At 45.7% G+C, this 16,617-nt stretch overlaps 1 protein-coding gene across 1 annotated transcript in view; it reads left to right on the top strand.

The window, feature by feature from the left end:
- Positions 1–16,617, top strand: part of LOC139059951 (sodium-coupled monocarboxylate transporter 1-like) — a 95,755-nt gene that overhangs the window by 61,049 nt on the left and 18,089 nt on the right. Inside the window, exons 8-11 of the mRNA XM_070538597.1 lie at positions 2,106–2,179; positions 3,355–3,495; positions 12,229–12,358; positions 14,903–14,991. Coding sequence (XP_070394698.1) covers positions 2,106–2,179; positions 3,355–3,495; positions 12,229–12,358; positions 14,903–14,991 — 434 coding nt within the window. The remainder of the gene's footprint in view (positions 1–2,105; positions 2,180–3,354; positions 3,496–12,228; positions 12,359–14,902; positions 14,992–16,617) is intronic.

The raw sequence follows: 16,617 nt of genomic DNA, 5'->3' as shown, positions 1-16,617 counted from the left end.
TTTCACTCGCACATACAGCATGCGGCGCGAGGTCACGATGTTATCGCCCTTAGACTTTATGCGGAACATGAGGGCGACGGCGACGGCAGGAATGCGCCTAGAGTCTCCATATAATTGCTATCGCAATAATATAATGAACATCCGGCAGCTGAAGCGTCCAATGGTTAATTACTTTCCGCAAAATAAGTTACAAAATAGAACTTTCACCATGCGACGATTCGCTGCGCCGCAATATTTTTTTTTTCCTTTTGTGGGGCAGGGGAACCGTAATGAAAAAAAATACGCGAAGGAAAGTATTGAATGCCTACTTTGGGTAACTAATGTGGCTATTAAAGGAATATCGAAAAAAACACGAGACGCTTGGTCCACCAAGAACCATGTGAATACTGCTCGGTATCCTACACTGGCGAGACAAGACTTTCTGGAGAGGTTGCGCCCAAGCGAACACGGTGCAATCCGTCGAGTCCCCACATTGATGGCGGCGAGCGACCATTGTTTCGTTTTCTCGTCTGCTAGCTAGAAAGCGCCCAAAACTCTGCCAGGCGAAAATGCACTCGGTCAGAGAAAACCGAAGGCGCACCGAAGTGCGCCGCGCGGTTGTCGGGGCAACACGAGGAAAAGCGCATGCGCTTTGGCTGGCTCTGGCAGCCCCCGGGTAGGGGAGCGAGAACAAAAAAATTGAAGAGGCTCAACGTGTCCTCGTGATTAAAAGTAATAGCAGAAAAAATAAATAAAAACGTAGTTACCTTGGCTGGCTTTAGTGTCTTCACTGGATGTTTCGGCGCAGGTTAAAAAAAATATTGATATTTTTTATGTGACACGACGGCACGAATGAACCACCACAACGCTTCGTCTCATCGGGCCTCGCTGCGGGCTTTGTCAACTTGTCTGATAGTGTGTTGATTTGGCAAGTCTCCTTGTATGGCCCGATGTGCGACTTTGGAAAAGTTAATGCACCTTTGGCGTCAAATATTTACGGGAACATTAAACTTACAAAGTTCCGAAATTGAAAATTTAAAGCACACATTTGGAAATGTCAATGCACCTTTCACATCAAAAGTTTATGAGAACTTCATACCCTTAATGTTTCGGAATTGACATCCACGCGCTCCGTAGATTCCATGATAAGAGTGTAGATTCCGCGGCCTCCGCGAGATACCGCGGCGAGCCCGTTCGCCGTCAAAACGTCCTTGAAACTTAGTGTTCGAATGGGGCTGCTTGCGTTATGTGACTACCGGTGCATGGGCGTTGCCGTGAAATCCTGCCCGAGTTCGCAATTTTTGCGGTGAAATGGCTTTTCGAGCGTGAAAAATACGTTCTAGACAAAATCCAGAATGATTATCTGCGCCGGGGGTTGCTTTGGTCGGCGGTGCATGGACAGCGCGAAAGCATTTCGGGGGGGGGGGGGGGGCTGAAGCCCCATAAGCCCCCCCCCCCCTGGCTACGCCCCTGGTTCCGTCTGCCATATCAATGTGGCAAAAAAGAGCATGAAGGGTTTGCAAAGGATCTCCCGTCCACACACCAGGAACGTTCGCTGTCGAAGGGACGGAATGCGAAAGCGAAGAGGTGTTGTATGCTCTCGTCGCGCACAGTTCACCCAAAAAGAACATGCTGCAGCCAATTGAGCACGTCTTACCGTAGGAGTGTCGTAGGCTGCGAACGATTGTCGATACGGAGTCGCCGGTAAGCGGAATCTCCAAGGCTCTGTATAAGAAGGACCACAGGTGGTGGCTGGCTGTACAAAAAACCTCACTGCGCGTTTACTTCTTCCTGGGACCATTGCCGGTCTTTGGTAAACTGCATATGAAGGCACAGTCTGAATCAGCAACTGTGAGCAGAACGTGGTGATCGAAGCAAGTTTGGGAAAGTTTTATGTATAGGAAATTTATTAGCGGGTGTGACAACGTGGGTTCGTTGTAATACTGCTGGTACAGTATGCACAGGAAGGAGACGACGGTGGGGCCTTACTTTGTATTTTAGTTCTGAACTCGACTGTCATTAGGGCAAGGCAGTGCAGGAATGCGCATCAGTGCTGCGTAGCTTATGGTATTTACAAGTCTCCTTTATCCAAACTTATTCTAAACGTCCCACCATTTTTGTTTCAGGGTCTGCATCACTTAGGAGGCTTCGGCGCTATGTGGCAGATCGCAAGTGATGGAGGCCGCCTAATATTCAATAAGTGAGTCAATGTGGATGTGATGATTGAAATACGGGGCTTGAATTATTGATATGATGCTCACAGATATTTTGACCATAGATGATCTATGAATGTTGCAGCACTAGATGCGTTGGTAGAGAACTGGCTCGGCTACTGTACCGTAGTGGAATAACCTTTCTTCAAAGAATTTTTCTGAGACACCTCACGAACATGTGAAAAACAATATTTAACTATCAGCTACTCCTCAATATCACTAATCAAATGTTGCTTCTTCGCCATCTGCCCGGCCTTTGATTCCTCTACGCTGTTCCCACGGCGCTTCAAGTAAAGCCGCCTTTTGATGCTCTTAGATATATTCTATGGCGGATAATACGTCATCGAGGCTGTCTGTCGTGCATTGAAGGCGAAAAACTGAACCTCTGTCTCATCTGTGAAGTCGGCAGGCCTTCAGCAGATCCTGCGCAAGTGGCGATTCCTTGCTTGCCGTGTCCCGGGTGATGAGTACTGTATTGCAGGTCACATGTCACGCACAGCCGTGAAGCAGCGATATGTATATACACTCGCCGTAATGTATGTTAAAGCAACGTATGTGCCTGTCGGCGAAAATCCTTGCCATACGATGGCTCTTACATGAAGGCTTAGATTTTACCTGTACGTCCTTTGTTGGCAGTTAATGATGTAGAGCCGAATAAATATACCTGCTAGGTCTCTAGAGAGCACATCCACCAAATATTCGAGAACTTTAAAGCCATACATTCCGAGATAACGACAAAATTTGGATGAATAAACGAATTTTAGAACAGCGAAATTCTGGAGCTAGCACTCGGCACCATAAAGCTCTTTTATGCGAATACTCGTGTCGTTGCTTCCGGACCGAGTCATCACTTGTTATATTTGGTGCGAAGTTTTTAACATTGTCCTCTATTGCCGAAAAACGCTCTCTTAGCGGTAACTGCCGTCTACCATCTACCATCGCATCTGGCATTTCATTCATTCACAAAACTTTATTAGTGTCCCGAAGCCCGGTCTTTTCAGGCCGAGGCGGGCCGCGTCCACGTCGGACGGCCCGTTGTAGATCAAGCTGCGAAAACAGCAGTTACCAATTTATTGGTTGTTGCTAGGGAAGAAAAAAAAAATGAGGCGTGGTGTCTGAGCCTGGATGATTTCTATCATACATCATGACTCCTCTTTTACAGCTTCAGCGTAAGCCCATACGAGACCTACACGGTGTGGACCATGGTTTTTGGCTGGACCATCACCTGGATGGGCATGTACTGCGCCAATCAGACGCAGGCTCAGCGCTACTCGAGCATAGGATCACTGAAGGGTGCCCGCAAGTGAGCTTTTTCCTGCTTTAGTATATTTTTACCTACGTGGCTAAATCATTAATTTAGCGTTATTGCTCTGCATCGTTGAATTATAATATTTCCGCTTATTAGGAATAAGTAGCCGCAACCGGTAAGTTTTGCAGCCGCCTCAGCCGCAAAAGACTACGACACAAATTTACCATGCCTCCACACGCGGCTCCTTATCACGTATCATCAACAGATCAGTCACTCGTACGTTCGCAAGACAACGGAAATTGTGTTTCATAGCAGTGCTCAAAAGAGGACACACGGCGAAAACTTAGAATCACTGCCTGGCAATGCTGCCTTCCACATTTTCATAATTTTAGAAAAGTCTCTTCACTCACTATACCGGTACCGAATCTAGAGCTCTCCTAGAATGCACAATTAAAGAGCGTAAGGAAAAAAAAGAAAAAGAACAGAAAACTTGAAAATTGTTTGACGGCATGGGATCTTGATGACTTGAGAACAAATGTTTTTATCCCCGCAGGGGCGTCTGCGTAAGCAGGCGTTTGGTGTGTTGCGACACCACGTACCCGAGCACACGAGGGTTGGACCCTCCCGCGTGTAGCCGTGCGCGGCTTAGCCGTGTCCGGGGAAAAGGGGATCCTGGGGGTTGAGCCATTGCCGGGTGTTTGGACCTTTACGGCCCCTCGGCGGCGGCAACACACCCCTTTGGCCTCGGCTTCACGTAGACGGCACCCCCGGACTGACCCACCCGGGGGAAATCGGCAGTCGCCTTTTCCTGTCCTCCTCTCCAATCTTCGTCTTTCTCTCTCGCCTTTTTCATCTTTCCTGTCTTCTCATCACTTCTCCTCACTTCCTAGTTTCCCGGCGGCAAGGGTTAACCTTGTGTAGCTAGCCAGCCTTGGTTATGCTGTATTTGGTTATAGCAGCGATGTACGGCTGGCGTTGGCAGGGTTTCTCCAGCAGGAACTTCTGTCACGTCCCCCTGTTGGGCTCCATGGTGGGTGGTCGGCATCGCGGCAGAAAACCCAACATTACTGATGGAACATGCTTTTCCTAAACTACCTAAACGAGGGCGCACCGAAGAAGTTTTTCAGTTTTTCGGACGCCAAGTCCACAATTTTCCCCGTTTTCATGTGATCCACGCAGAAAAACCAGCTAAACAAGTGCGAACAATCTCCCCGTTCCTTGTATCTAAGTCTCTTACCGAAGTTTTTGGTCCAGGATATAAGGTGTCGAGGATGGCTAGCGGTGACCTCCTCTTGGAGCTCCGCGATCAAAAGCAATTTGAGAAACTGCCTCAGCTAGTATCATTTGGGGAGACCCAAGTAGTAGTAACCCCGCACCGCACGACGAATACCTCACGCGGCGTTGTCTCGGACGATGATTTGCTGGAGCTCACTGAGGCTGAGCTCTTGGAGGGCTTCAGCGAAGAGAATGTTATAAATGTCAAAAGAATTAAGATGAGGCGAGATGGAAAAGAAATCCAAACATTACACCTGATACTCACTTTCGGCTCAAGTGTCCTCCCCGAGTCCATCGAGGCCGGTTATATCAAACTTCGTGTTAGGCCATACGTGCCCAATCCTCTCAGATGCTTTAAGTGCCAAAGGTTCGGCCGCAGTTCACAGAACTGTCGAGGCCGGCTGACATGTGCCAAGTGTAGTGACACTGAACATTCCTCCGAAACATGCCAGAACACTCCACATTGTGTCAACTGTGATGGCGAGCATGCCGCATACTCGCGGTCCTGCCCGTCATGGAAAAAAAAAGGAGATTATGACAATCAAAGTCAAAGAAAACGTATCTTTCAAAGAGGCACGTAGGCGGGTGTCATACCTGTCTAAGAGCAGCTTTGCCGATGTGGCGCGTAAGGGGGCAGCGTCACAACGGCCTCCGGCGGCTGTCCGACCTACAACCAGCGAGTCGGCAGTCACGCCATCTGCCCTCGCGGCGGTTGCAGCTAGCGCTGCTCCGTCAACCCACCAGACGGGGCCACCGACCCCGAACGTGAGCGCAGCCGAGGCTGCCCCAACCTCCGCGGCCCCTTCCAGCGCTGGCAACAGCCGGCGCAGCCAAATCCCCCAGGGAGCCCCATCGACCTCCGGGCTGGTGGGTGCAGGGGTCTTGCCCTCTAAGGCAGGGCCCTCGCTGGTAAATTCTCGCTCGCAAGAGCACGTGTCCGGCGCCTCACAAGAGGCAATGGACACTGCACCTATCCTCTAGGCGCACCAAGCGCCTAAGGAGCGGCGAGGCTCGCTCGAACGCTCCAGAAAGAGCAGAACCCCCGTTACAGGGCCTCGAAAGAGCTCTGTAACTTAAGGCATCACCTCCCTTTCCATACACACAGCACTTATTTACTTTCAAAATGGCGACACAAATTATTCACTGGAACGTCAGAGGTCTTTTTAGGAACCTTGATGACGTGCAAGAGCTTATCCAAAAACACAACCCAAAAGTGCTGTGTCTACAGGAAACACATCTAAAACGACAACACACAGACTTTCTCCGACAGTATGTCAAGTTCCGCAAAGATCGCGATGATGCTGTCGTATCATCAGGCGGTGTTGCCATTTTTATTCATAAAAATATTTCCTGTCAGCGTTTACAGCTACAAACGCCCCTTGAAGCAGTGGCGGTTCGAGCTGCTCTTTTAAATAAACTCGTCACCATTTGTTCGATTTATGTACCCCCACACTACAAACTAAGCAAACATGAATTTCAGTCCTTCATAGATGAATTGCCAGAACCTTACGTTGTACTTGGGGATTTCAATGTGCACAACAGCCTGTGGGGCGACTCTCGTATAGATGCGCGAGGTTGTCTTGTTGAAGAGTCCCTCTTCTCTTCTGGTGCATACCTGCTGAATAAGAAGGCACCCACATATTATTCTCTCGCCAACAGAACATTTTCATCAATTGACCTCAGCCTAGTCTCCCCGTGTATACTGCCTGAACTCGAATGGGAAGTTATGAACAATCCTTACGGGAGCGACCACTTCCCCATACTGATAAGAACATCTAAAGAAAACGAATATCCTCCACAAGCTCCTAGGTGGAAGATAGACAAAGCTGACTGGCAGAAATTTCTAACTCTCTCTAGCATCTCATGGGCTGACCTGTCTTCTTTAGAAATTGATGCTGCTGTGGATTATCTTACAGCATTCATAATAGATGCCGCATCAAAATGCATATCCGAAGTAAGTGGTTTGGCATGCAAACCACGTGTACGGTGGTGGAACAGCGAATGTCGGACCGCCCGTAAGAATCAGAACAAGGCGTGGGGGTTGCTGCGAGCTTCTCCCACCGCTGAGAATCTTGTCAACTTAAAAAAAATAAAATCCCAAGGTAGGAGAACGCGCCGGCAGGCCAGAAGAGAAAGTTGGCACAAGTTTTTATCGAGTATTAACTCGTTTAGAGATGAGGCCAAAGCCTGGAACAGGGTTAATAGGATTAGAGGGCAGCAAACATATTCACTCCCTCTAGTAAATACACAGGGCGATACACTGAAAGATCAGGCCGACTCACTTGGGGAGCACTTTGAGAGTGTATCAAGCTCAAATCATTATTCGCAATCATTCCTGAAATATAAACAAATACAAGAATGCAAGCCACTCATCAATAAATGCCGACAGAATGAACCGTACAATTGCCCTTTTAGTGCTGCCGAGTTGAAAGCGGCCTTGAGCGCATGCAAGAGTTCCGCACCAGGATCTGATAGAATCATGTATGAAATGCTCAAAAACTTACACAATGACACGCAACTTACACTACTCACACTTTTCAACACCGTCTGGGATGCAGGACACCTTCCAACCGCGTGGAAGGAAGCCATTGTGGTCCCTGTTTTGAAACAAGGCAAAGACCCTTCCTCAGTGGCAAGTTACCGCCCGATAGCCCTCACAAGTTGCATTTGTAGGGTGTTTGAAAAATTATAAATCGGCGACTCATTCATTTCCTTGAACAGAGCAAAACGCTTGATCTTTATCAATGCGGCTTCCGAGAAGGGCGCTCCACAACCGATCATCTCGTACGTGTTGAAGGGAATATCCGGTACGCATTTGTACATAGACAGTTCTTCCTATCGATATTTCTCGATATGGAAAAGGCGTATCACACAACGTGGCGTTACGGAATCTTAAGAGACCTATCATAAATGGGCATCCACAGTAATATGTTTAATATAATAGAAAGCTATCTGTCAAATCGTACCTTCCGGGTAAAAGTTGGAAATGCACTCTCACGTCCTTTTACGCAAGAAACGGGTGTACCCCAAGGAGGCGTGCTCAGCTGCACGCTCTTTATCGTGAAGATGAACACGCTTCGTGCTTCACTACCACCCGCCATCGTTTACTCTGCCTACGTAGACGACATTCAAATAGCTTTCAAATCTTGTAACGTCGGAGTCTGCGAGAGACAGGTACAGCATGGCCTGAACAAAGTGTCAACCTGGGCAGAGAGGAATAAATTTAGGATCAATCCTAACAAAAGCTCTGGTGTTCTTTTCACAAGAAAGAGAGGACTTATCCCAGATCCTTGCATAGAACTGCGTGGACAACAGATACCTGTAAACAAAGAACACAAATTTCTAGGTGTCATACTTGACCACAGACTCACTTTCGTCCCCCACATTAAATATCTTAAAGAAAAATGTCTGAAAACAATGAACATTATCAAACTTCTATCCCCGACTACATGGGGTAGTGACAGAAAGTGTTTAATGAATATCTATAAGAGCCTCATTCGATCACGACTAGACTATGGTGCCCTGATCTATCATTCTGCAGCCCCGAGCGCGCTAAAGATGCTAGATCCGGTCCACCATCTAGGAATCCGACTGGCCACTGGCGCTTTCAGAACGAGTCCCATACAAAGTTTATATGTAGAATAAAATGAGTGGTCACTTCATCTGCAGAGAACATACATCAGCCAAACATATTTTCTTAATGTCCACTCAAATCCACAACATCCCTGTTTTAATACCATTAATGACATGACATATGTTACACTCTTTCGCAATCGTCCCTCCGTAAGACAGCCTTTCTCGCTGCGTGTGAGGGAGCTTAGTGAAGAAATGCACGTTCCACTCCTCGAGCTTCCCCTAATGCATCCAGCCAAGCTGCTACCTCCTTGGGAGTGGCAGCTCATACAATGTGATATATCTTTCGTGGAAGTCACAAAGCATGTTCCAGAGATTGAAATCCAAATGCATATCCGGGAACTCCAGTAGAAATACTCCCGCATTGAGTTCTACACAGATGCATCGAAATCACGCGACGGGGTGTCCTATGCAGCCATCGGTCCATCCTTCTCGGAATCCGATTTACTGCATCCGGAAACTAGTGTCTTCACGGCTGAGGCCTACGCAATACTCTCGACCGTGAAGCATATACGGAAATCAAAACTCAAAAAATCAATTATATAGACGGACTCCCTAAGTGTTGTGAAGTCTTTGATATCGTTCTGTAAGCACAAAAATCCTATATTCATTGAACTCTATTCCGTCCTAAGTAAAGCATTTGTATCTAACCAGCATGTGATAATATGCTGGGTGCCTGGACATAGGGGCATCCAGGGTAACGTTTTAGCGGACCAAATGGCCACATCAATTGCATCACACACTGTTAATTCTACCGCTACAGTCCCCGTCGCAGACCTGAAGCCTTTCTTAAGAAGGAAACTGCGAAACTACTGGCAACGCTTGTGGGACCTGGAAACAAATAATAAGCTGCATGTAATAAAGCCACAATTAGGTTTCTGGCCTCCTGTAACAAAATCACGCCGGAGAGATGTCCTATTCTGTCGTCTAAGAATAGGACACACTTTTGGCACGCATAACGTTTTACTTACTGGAAATGAGCCCCCAACATGTGGGAGATGCGGGGCCTTCATCCTGTAGTGTTACTCGGCCCAGAACCACTCTTTGACACTAACGCAGTCCTAGACTTCCTGAAAGATGTTGTACGTGTTACATGTAATTAGCCCTATACGTTCATAGCGTCTCCTCTCTCCAGAGGATGCCGCTGTGATAGCTATTTTGTATAGCACATGCCTCTCGGCCCTTGCGTTTCAAGGGCTCTGGCGAGGCAGTAGTGCTCTTAGACAATTTTAGTCTCTCGCATATTTTATATAATGCATCATTCTTTTTAATGTATTTTAGTGATCATAGTACATGTTTTTATACATTGCCATAATTTTATTACGGGTAATTTTTGTGCAATTTACACAAACTCTTTTAGGCCCCTCTACAGCCAAGTCACATTAAATTCACAGAGCCCATCAGAACACGACATATTCATTACCACTAGCATGGCGCTTAAGCCTTAAGCATCATCATCATCAAATATTTTTATTCATTGAAGAAGTGCATCTTACTCGTAAAAAGAAAACTATGGCATTCCCAACGAGTAAGTACATCTGACCGACACCTACTTTAAGCAAAATGCGATGCTGTGCGTAACTGTTGATCGAAAACCGAACCAACAAAGTTACCCTTGTGAATTTCTAGTTTACATTTTTCTATATAGTAAATGAGGGCTAGGTTTGCCGAACATCCTTGTCTAAAGAAAAATTGGTTCGGATGAGATAGGTTCAATTTTGTTAGGTAGTTAGACAGGTGAACATGGATTAGTTGTTCAATTACTTAGCTAAAAAAAGCGCAGAAATATCAGATAATTTTAGAGTCCTTCCCACAAAGCGCAACGGACTAACTAGCATTCAAAACTTAGGCCTCGATTTGAGCCAGTTTCAAAGAATTGGCGATTCGTTCTTTCTTTGTTTTGTTCTTTATTGACACCGTCAACTAAACGGAACGATGAATATTTGTGACAGCACCTTGACGGAACACTTAATAAATGTGCTTTGTTTACCTATTATTGATGTATTGAACGTTTACCACTGTAATGGTAACCCTCTATGGTTGCACATATTGACAAAATGTATGAAAAATTTATTGCTGGCTCATTACGCTTACTAAAGCATTTGTAAAGAATTGTACAAGAATTAATATTTTTCTTTCAGAAATAACCGAGCAATTGGCATGTTACCGTTCGACAGGATCGCAGCGTAATGTACAGCAAATATATGCTCGTCACTGTCACTAGGTGTGTGCTGAACGAGTTCCGATGAAGGTTTGTAGGAAACTCCGGCATTCAACTATAAAAAAAAATTATGAAGAAGCATTTCCGGCTGCTATCGAAGAATGCGGTTTAGCATGTTTTCATGGGTGTTTATTTCAAGATGTGTTGTGGGTGGTGCTATGGGTTTCACAGATGGAGTATGATGGGTATATTATTTATTCATTTAGTGTGCAGATGCTGCATGGTGTTCTAAAGCGGTCCTTGAGGAAGTGGCGCTCGAGGTTGTGCCGGTTGTCTCCTGCGTATGGGTTTGGTTAGACTTTGCGTTATACTGCGCTATTTCCAGGGTCGGCACACGAGAATGGTTAGGCAATGGCTGGAAATTGGGGTAACTTTCCAGAGAATGCTGAACGCATGAAAAATGATATCTGAACTGCATTGTTTTAGAGTAGAGTGAGCCAAATCAGAATATTTGAGGAAAAGTTTGAACGTTAAAACCGCCATGCGGTCACAAACGTAAATGTGAGTGCCTTGTTTTCTTCTAAGAAGTTACTCTTAAAAAAAATATCTTCACGCCTGCATTTCTGGTCGCTGCCATCTCGTACAAGATAACAGAGCGTGTGGAGTTACGAGACAGTTAGAAATGCAAAGCAGCAAACTTAAGATCTTTGACAAACAAAGGCAGAATGTTACGCACTATCGCGCCATGATTGCCATAGGGTCAGCAGAACAAGTTCTAATGATTCACGTGCATAAAGGATTCCAAAGGATTGAAATGATGATCATGCGTCCATTTTCTTATTGCTTCTCTTCTACGTATTTTTGGTGACAGGCACAAAAATAGTTGCCAAAAGCAAGCTTGAACAGAAAACGGTGAGAGCGCGAGCTACCGACTTCATGGAAAACTTTCAGGCACGGTTCCCTGAACGAGAAACCCTGAACTAGCAACATGGAGAAATAAGTACGTTAACAAACGGCCGCTGGGAGCGTTACTAAAAAAGATACCCGCCTGTAGGTCTTGGAGGTTGCGTACAGCATGGCAGGTTACCAAACGGTCACGTGACCCCATAGAAGGTTAACATATCCAAAAAGCAGTGCCCATCACGTATCGTTTACACAACATGCTGCGCTACAAACCACAAAAAGAAAAACAAAAAAAAACTGAAAGGGCTTCGTTTCTGACGTAGAAAGTTTCACGTGCATAGAATATGGATTATCGTGCTAACCACTATTCACGAAATAATAGGGTGCCCCTGAGTAAACATTGCCTCCTGTGCGAAGGCGTATGCACTATTATTAACGGAATAACACAGCAAAACATTAAAAATTACAAGAGAATATTATTTCTATATGTAGTGAAACTTACGTACATTTGTGTTTCGCAAGGGCTATAGCTGTTTGGCGTACTCATCGTCCAACAGCATAGGTATGTGCCTCATTTAAACCACTTCCCGTCAGTTTCCTTTAAATTTGTGCAACCACCCCCAATAAGCAATAAAAATAACATTGCGCATTTTCAGTTGCTGACCGACGAGAATATGGATGCATCAGTATCAATATCCATTTCGAAGTGGTATCAATAACTCAGTGTTACGTGTAGTAAAACACCGTAGCTCGGTTGAGAGTTAATTTTATGGCTACTTACAGTGGACGCTGTAGAGTTTACAATTTTTTTCCAGGGCTCTCATGCTAAACATTCCGGGCATGGCACTCAACGTAACGATGGCCGTGTTGTCGGGGCTGACCCTGTATGCCGTGTACGGCAGCTGCGATCCCAGGCTCACGGGTGACATCCGCAAGGCAGACCAGGTAAACCACGATGCTTCATTCAAATAGGCAGTCGAACCTTTGTGCTTCACAGAAATGACTTCATACTCTTTGGAGACCACGATGGTGGAAAAATTGGTGGAAGATTGAAATAAATTTTTTAGCTCTCCCCTTCCCCGGGGAAAAAAGCAAGCACTCCACAATCGTCTTTTAATTGGCTATTGTGTTTTGCGGACATTAATTAGAATGGATATTAAATATAAAAAACTGCTTCATAATAAATATTCTACTGTCTGAGAAGTCAGCACAAGGCATCTCAGAGTAAATTGAACTGTTATCCTACAAGTGCAAAAATATTGATTAAGAGTCACTACATACGCAAGGACATCTAGATCGTGCTCGATAATATATTTAAAGAAGCTATGCAGAGGGAACAGTCTAACTACCGCCCAGAAACGCAATTTTCATTCCCCATTTGAAGATCGTAACTATTGTTCGTGCATATTTATGCCAGAAAATGTAGCTATGATGACGTGTGTTCCAACATGCATCAGTTTAAATTTTCGTCTCTATTGCACCAGGAAAGCGTTTGCATTGCATGATAGATAACAATATTTGTGCTATTTCTCTATGTGATAATATGTGTGTAATACCAGAAATGTCACTTATTTCTTCTAGTTTCTCAGAATAAATAGTAGTTATAACTATGATGCACATGGAATATACATTATTTATTAAAAATTTGACCCAGGGTAATTCTAAGTGATGCACATATAGTTTTTAACATTTTATCTCTCTCTTATTTAGATGTTTGATTTTGTTACAGTATCTATGTGTAATGCATCCTCCTACTACATTTAGAGAATTTAAAATGTGAATGGAACAAGACATTCTGCAAAAGTATGTACACATTCGTCGATTAGACCTGTTCAGTAGTGTAGCTTACTATTCTGATTCTAAAGGGCTTGGAGGTTAAGTACTTTATATGGTCATCGCATGCCACATGATCAGTGAGAAGCACTCCTAACATTTTAAAAGATAGTACGATTTGTGATTAGTAAGTCAATAAACGTAATGTCGTGTGTCATACGCACTTTCATTTCTCTGACAGAAAAAAATAGCAACAATCTTTATTTTAATAATGTGCAATCTTTGTTCATTGACCCAAAACTCTGCGTACCTTTCTCTAGCATGTTATAGAAAGCTACATTTTGAGTTCGCACTGCGTCGTGAGGCCTGTCGTGTGTCATGTGCGCCTCCGCAAATGAAGGGCATGAAGGCATGCACTAAAATTACGGAAGCAGCCACTGGTATTAGCAGAGGGCATGCTAGAAGACGTCACAATATGGCGCTGCTGCAAACGCAGATACTATTTTTTATATTTGATTTTACCTGCACAGTCATCAGCCGGCTTACGTCCACTGCATGACAACAGTCTCTCTCAAAGGTCACCAATTGCGCATATCTTTCGCCACTCGACCCCTCTTTATAGATGCAAATTTATTTAAATTAGTCACATCAACGTGTCCGCTGCTGTCCTCGACTGCGCTTGTTTTCTTTTGGCACCCAAATTGTAACTCTATTAGACCAGTGGCTATCAGCCCAACGCTATGCAAAGTTAACTCCAGTTCATTTCTTCTTCGTAATGCTAACTAGATATCGACTACACCCATTTGCTTTCACTTTCTGCATGTCTTGTAACGTTACCCCTAACATTTTCCGGTATTTTACTTACAATATACTAAACAAGAAGGCGCGTATGCCTGCGCCTCGTTAACCGAACTTCGTTAGTGTGTACCTGAACCAACGGCTGATGAGCAAGTTGGATTATTGTCCGCTCTATCGTATGGAAGAAAAATATGAAATTGATATCACATGTTCTTTTAGCCGCGGTCTTATGTGACCCTTAAAAGCCCGAGCTATAAATGTACAATAAATGTTCCCGTGTAACGCAGAAGTGAGAAAGAAGGCTATAGCGTACTGTCTAGTGGCCTTTGAACTGCGCGGTTTTTCTTCACTCTGGTTCAATTACCACAATATCCTTAAGAGCTCAGTGACTTAAATAACAATACAAAGAGACCAGCACTTCTCTGAGAGTTCCCTTTAAACAATAATGTGATAGCCTGATTAGCTAAGTCAGCTGCATTAAATGGAGGCTATAAAATAAACCACTAAAACATTCTTCGAAGAGAAAATGGAAGCACAAAGGTGGTGTGAGGTTTCCAGTGGAGACCTCTCTGTCAGCCGCCGCCTGTTACGAGATGAGAGTGCTTGCCTAAACACATAAGCTACTTTTGTAGAACTGTTTGGTTAAAATACGTTATCGGGATAGTTTGTTTGAATCCATGATAGAGTGTATAAGCACAATTGAACGAGGACGTAGAAACAGATACACATAGCATTATCTCTGTGTATCTGTTTATTTCTGCGTTCTCGTTCAGTCGTGCTTACACACTCTGTCATAGAACCGTTTCAGTGTTTTGCTACATAACAAATGTGATATCAACCACGTGCTCGTTTAGTGTACACGTTTAGTGTACACAGTGTACACGGAATATGTTTGCATTCCGTCACTGTGGTTTCCAGCTCGTGCCGTACATAGTACAAGACAAGCTCCACGAGTACCCCGGCCTGAGCGGTTTGTTGGCTGCTGCTGTCTACAGCAGCTCTCTCAGGTAAGATATCGAGTTAGTCCCAGCCTTTCGTTTCGAAGGAGAGGGAAATTTTTAGGCGCTTCAGTCGAGGCATGAAATTCGGTATGCGAAATGTCTTTGCATGATACAATGCTGCAAAACTTGTTTGCCTTTGAAGGAATGGAGAGTGGACTGGTTAAAATTGCTGCCTAAACAATTTCACCGCAGTATGCTGCTAGTGAATCAAAAGTAATTTGATTAAGGCATTGTTTCCTGAAATTTGTGTAAAGCTGCAAATCAAAAGCGTGCATTACCCCCCCCCCCCAAAAAAAAAAAATTATTCACAGATAGTTCCAGAGCGAGTCACCTAGGTGCGAGCTTTCGTAGCAAGCACCAACGGCGATTTCATGTTTGTTTACTCTGTAGCAGCAAGTGAGAAAGAATGGTAGCTCATCAATTTTTCGGCCTGCGTCAAATAACATGTGAAGATGCGTGCGTGCAATGCAATTAACTGGAAAATAAATAAATAAATAAATTTAATACCAGCAAACCTAAGCACGTCTGATGAGTTGTGAATGCGCCAACATTAATGGCCAATTGAACGCCGCTGAGCGGTCTTTCGAGTTGTGAACTCGCGAGCAAGCGAGCGCGTTCACATGCTTGGCGCGTTTGATTTCGCGTGAAGGTACTACGTCGCCACTAGCGGCAATAACGCGCGCGACACGCCGAGCGCGGCGAGCGTCTGCGCCGCAGACGCGCACAGGCAAGTTCGCAATCGTATAATGCGGGACGTGCGAGCGGCGCTTGGCGCCCCGAGTTATCTCGTTCCATTCGATGCTTCTCGTGAAAACGCGCGTTCTGTTAAGCCGATTTAGTCCTTCCTCGAAGGCGTCTGTGTTTCTTTTCGTCACTGCCGGTCGCACTCAGGCATGTCGGATGCGGAAGAGGAGCTACCGGTGACTGAACCAGCGCCTCCTCAACTTTTTAGAGCGCAGCTCTTTGGCGTCCGTTCCTGGGTTTCGCGTCGGCGTTGTCGTCGGCCTCGTAACCAGCTCCGCCCCCCTTTCATCCCCCCAGCGCTAGCAGCGACCGACTGATACCGCTGGATGCCGCTGACGCCGCTAGAGAGTCAAGATAACGTGACTGCATAGAACACCGTCGCCGCCATGCAGAAAGAGGAGGAAAGGGTCCCCCCCCCCCCCCCCCCCCTGGTTCTTAGCGCTGCGGAAGCGAGGGTATCATATTGTTTGTGTCGGCATCGGCGGCGTTGTCCCTGAAACCAACTCCGCAGCTGGGGTTGACTCACTATCGGCGTCAGCGGCATCAGTCAGTCGCTGCTATCTCTTCCCTCCTCCCTTTATCGTGTTGTCCGCTTGCTGCACGCGCTTCTGCCCCCATCGTTTGCCGCTGGGTGTACACGCCGCCCCCCTCCCACCCCTTCCTGCGAGTCTCCGGTTGTCAAAGCGCCGGCTCGAACTTTGAAGTTGGCGAACTGTGCGCCGCAAAGTTGCCCAACGGCTTGCTGGTAGTAGCTGCCTACTTCGCCCCTACCGCACTCACGAAAGACGTCGTGCACTTCCTGCAACTCGCATTAACCGTCCATCGATCCACACCGATGTTAGTAGTGGGGGACTTTAATGTTGACATAAAGACAAACAGCAATTTCCT

This window comes from Dermacentor albipictus, chromosome 5, assembly GCF_038994185.2.
Source record: "Dermacentor albipictus isolate Rhodes 1998 colony chromosome 5, USDA_Dalb.pri_finalv2, whole genome shotgun sequence".
Lineage (NCBI taxonomy): Eukaryota > Metazoa > Arthropoda > Arachnida > Ixodida > Ixodidae > Dermacentor > Dermacentor albipictus.
This window is presented reverse-complemented; position numbering and strand designations above follow the sequence as displayed.